General features: G+C 51.6%; 1 protein-coding gene across 1 annotated transcript; it reads left to right on the top strand.

Annotated features, from left to right (window-relative positions):
- The first annotated feature begins 2682 nt into the window (after positions 1-2682).
- LOC147958779 (uncharacterized) lies at positions 2683-3069 on the top strand. Its single transcript, XM_087532302.1, has one exon. The coding sequence runs from the start codon at positions 2683-2685 to the stop codon at positions 3067-3069; it is 387 nt and encodes a 128-aa protein (XP_087388428.1).
- The last annotated feature ends 1112 nt before the right edge of the window (positions 3070-4181 follow it).

Raw genomic sequence — 4181 nt, 5'->3', positions numbered from 1 at the left:
TAGTCCAAAATTTCCTGGCTGACTCTCCAGGTTGTTGGACTATGTGGCTTAAGTCATCGGCGTCTGGTGGCCGGACATATGTACCTTGGAAGTTGTCAAGGAAGGCTTCTTCCAAGTCCTCCCAGCTGCCGATAGAGTTTTCAGGCAGGCTATTTAACTAGTGTCGAGCTGGCCCTTTGAGCTTTAGTGGGAGGTATTTGATAGTGTGGAGGTCATCTCCGCGGGCCATGTGGATATGGAGAATAAAATCCTCGATCCATACCACGGGGTCGGTTGTTCCGTTGTATGATTCAATGTTAACGGATTTGAACCCTTCGGGGAATTCGTGATCCATTACTTCATCGGTGAATCAAAGAGGGTGTGTGGCGCCTCTATATCGGGCCGCGTCGCGACGTAGCTCCGATGGAGTCCGTCTGCGGTTGTCGGCTCGGGTGTGACTAGGTTTGTCACGTCCGAATAGGTAGCCATCATCACGTGTCAAGGAACGTCCTCGTGATCTGTAAATCGATTGAGTATATCCTGCTCTACTATCCAGGGTCTGCCGGAGGTCGTGTGTATGGCCCCGAACTGTTTAGTCTCTGTTTTTTCGTGGCGTCAGGGTGGGCTGCTGTTTGGCTTGAGTTGCCGCTCCATCCCAACCACGAGGTGGTCGGTCCGCTGCACTGTCTCGACCGCGTAGTGTTTGGTCGGCCGCATTACGCGAGGGAAGTATGGGCTATGGCGCCTCTTCGTCGAACCGAGGCAGCAATCTTCATTTTGGGTAGCTCTTGGCTGGGCGTCTGAGGCCATATTCTTCAGGTGCCAGAACGTCAGTCCACCTGTCGACGAGCAGATCTTGGTCAGCTTGAAGCTGCTGCTGCTTCTTTTTCAGGCTCCTTGCGGTGGCTATTAGCTGGCGCTTGAAGCGCTCCTGCTCGAGAGGTTCCTCAGGCACGATGAAATCTTTGTTGCCGAGGCTTTCCTCATCCTCAGAGAGCGGATGATAACTACCATCCTCCGAGTCGTTGGGCCTGGCTTGCCCGTTTTCTTGCTCCTCCTGTTCGGATGTTACCTCAGCAAGGTCTTCATCGTTTTTGGCATCGCCCGGAGTATTGTCTTCTCCGGTGCCGGTATTGTTGTCATTTGAACAACGTGACTTAGAGCGGCGCCGAGGACGCTGACGTTTTTGCTGTGTCTCAGGAGGTTTATTCTCAACTAGATTTTCTTTGTCATTGTCGCTATTCTCCTTTGGTGCATCCACCATGTACACATCGTACGAGGAAGTGGCCGTCCAACGTCCGGTGAACGGCAAGTCCCGGGCCTCTTCTTCTCTAGCATCGTCGTCCATACCGTCGATGTCATCGGAGCCGTAATCGAGCATGTCAGTTAAGTCTTCGACAGTGGCTATAAAGTGGGTGGCGGGCGGGGAGCAAAATTCCATGTCATCAGCTTTTAGTTCAAACCGGATATAGTTCAGCTGTGAGTCCCCCGCCAAGGACAAGTTCTTTAATGAGCTTAGCACATCGCCCAAGGGTGAGTGCTGGAAGATGTCTGCGGCGCTGAACTCGAAGATCGATAAACGGTCAAGTTCGGCATCCATGGACTCACATGTTTCGGAACTTACACCCAGAGACGAGTCCGGGGTTCTGGTGACACAAATATTGTGTGAGTTTAAGTCCATGTGCGGCTCCAACGCTGGGGAATCTGTGGCCTCCATGGTGGGGTTGAACCTCCAGTCCTTAGATGGCGCCGTATGCTCCGGATCTAAGGCCAGAGCAGTTACAGGAGCTATCTCCTGAATGTGGTCCGATGACAGATTTAGGTCATGTTCATCGAGGTGACCAGGAGCGATCGCCGCGGTATCGAATCCAGCGAAGATCAAATCTCCACGGATGTCCGCGACGTAGTTCAAGCTCCCAAATCTGACATGATGTCCAGGGGCGTAGCTATCGATCTGCTCCAGTTGGCCGAGCGAGTTGGCTCACAGTGCGAAGCCGCCGAACACGAAAATCTGTCTGGGGAGGAAGGTTTCTCCTTGGACGGCGTCATTGTTGACGATTGAAGGGGCCATCGAAGCTTTTGAGGATGGCACAGTGGAACTCTCAATGAAAGCACCAATGTCGTTGCCAAAACCGGCGGATCTCGGGTAGGGGGTCCCGAACTGTGTGTCTAAGGTCAATGGTAACAGGAGACAAGGGACATGATGTTTACCCAGGTTCGGGCCCTCTCTATGGAGGTAATACCCTACGTCCTGCTTGATTGATCTTGATGAATATGAGTATTACAAGAGTTGATCTACCACGGGATCGTAATGGCTAAACCCTAGAGGTCTAGCTTGTATGGCTATGGTAATGAATATACCTCCTCCCTCCGGACTTAGTCCTCCAGTTTATATAGACACCGGGAGGATCTAGGGTTACACAAGGTCGGTTACAAAGAAAGGAATCTATATATTTGGTCACCAAGATTGCCTTCCACGCCAAGGAGAGTCCCATCCAAACACTGGTGCAGTCTTCGGTCTTTGTATCTTCACAGCCCATCAGTCCAGCCCATGGCTAACAGGCCGGACGCCCGAGGACCCCTTAGTCCAGGATTCCCTCAGTTGCCGCCCCGGATCCCGCCCTGGTGGCCGTCTTCACTATGGTGACGGCTCCGTCTTGGGCCCAGCCGATCCTAACCTTCTTGGAGAGCGAAGCACTCTCCATGGACGAGACCGAGGCCCGACAAGTGCAATGCCGGGCGTCCACCTACAACATCATCAACAACGAGCTCGTTAAGAGCAGCACGACGGGCATGTTCCAGCGCTGCCTCGAGCAAGACAAATGCATAGAGATCCTCCTCGACATCCACCAGGGCGAGTGCGAGCACCGCACCTCCTCCATATCGCTGGTGGCCAAAGCTTTCCGCCATGGCTTCTACTGTCTCACGACCCTCAAAGACGCCGAGTCGCTGGTCCTCAAGTGCGAGGGCCGCCAGCACTTCAGCAAGCACAACCACCAGCCGGCTTCAGCCCTGCAAACCATCCCGATCACCTGGCCTTTTGCCGCCTTGACATGGTGGGGCCCTTCAAGACCGCCCAGGGAAACATGACACACTTGCTGGTGGTCGTCGACAAGTTCACCAAGTGGATCGAGGTGCGGCCGATCAAGAAGCTGGACGGGCCGACGACCGTCCGGTTCGTCAAAGACATTGCGGTTCGCTACGGCGTCCCGCACAACATCATCACGGATAACTGCACCAACTTTACCAAGGGCGCACTGGCGCAATACTACTCTGTATCCAGCATCCGGTTCGACTTGGCCTCCGTCGCCCATCCTCAATCCAACATCCAGGTCGAGCGGGCTAACGACCTAATTCTAGCCGACATCAAGCCGCGACTCGTCGAGCCCCTCGTCCGCTCACCTAACAGCTGGCTTGACGAGCTGCCGGCCGTCCTCTGGAGTCTCCGGACGATGCTGAATCGGTCGACCGGGTTTCACCCCATTCTTCCTCGTCTATGGAGTGATGTCTACTACGCAACCTTCTTCTTGTAGACTCGTGTTGGGCCTCTAAGCATAGAGTTTTGTAGGACAGTAGCAAATTTTCCTCAAGTGGATGATCTAAGGTTTATCAATCCGTGGGAGGCATAGGATGAAGATGGTCTCTCTCAAACAACCCTGCAACCAAATAACAAAGAGTCTCTTGTGTTCCCAACACACCCAATACAATGGTAAATTGTATAGGTGCACTAGTTCAGCGAAGAGATGGTGATACAAGTGCAATATGGATAGTAGGTATAGGTTTTTGTAATATGAAAGTATAAAAACAACAAGGTAACAAGTGACAAAAGTGAGCAAAAACGGCATTGCAATGCTTAGAAACAAGGCCTAGGGTTCATACTTTCACTAGTGCAAGTTCTATCAACAATTTTAACATAATTAGATCATATAACAATCCCTCAACGTGCAACAAAGAGTCACTCCAAAGTCACAAATAGCGGAGAACAAACGAAGAGATTATTGTAGGGTACGAAACCAACTCAAAGTTATTCTTTCTGATCGATCTATTGGGATATTCCTATAAGTGTCACAAACAGCCCTAGAGTTTGTACTAAAATAACACCTTAAGACACACATCAACCAAAACCCTAATGTCACCTAGATACTCCAATGTCACCACAAGTATTCGCGGATTTGATTATACGATATGCATCACACAATCTC

Source organism: Triticum urartu, chromosome 7A (assembly GCF_056163025.1).
Source record: "Triticum urartu cultivar PI428250 chromosome 7A, HENAU_Tu73, whole genome shotgun sequence".
NCBI classification, from domain to species: domain Eukaryota; kingdom Viridiplantae; phylum Streptophyta; class Magnoliopsida; order Poales; family Poaceae; genus Triticum; species Triticum urartu.
Note: the sequence above shows the minus strand (reverse complement) of the source record. Positions and strands in the feature narration are given on the sequence as shown.

Coding starts and splice junctions, on each gene's coding strand:
- LOC147958779 (XM_087532302.1), top strand. CDS start 2,683: ATGGACGAGACCGAGGCCCGACAAGTGCAATGCCGGGCGTCCACCTAC.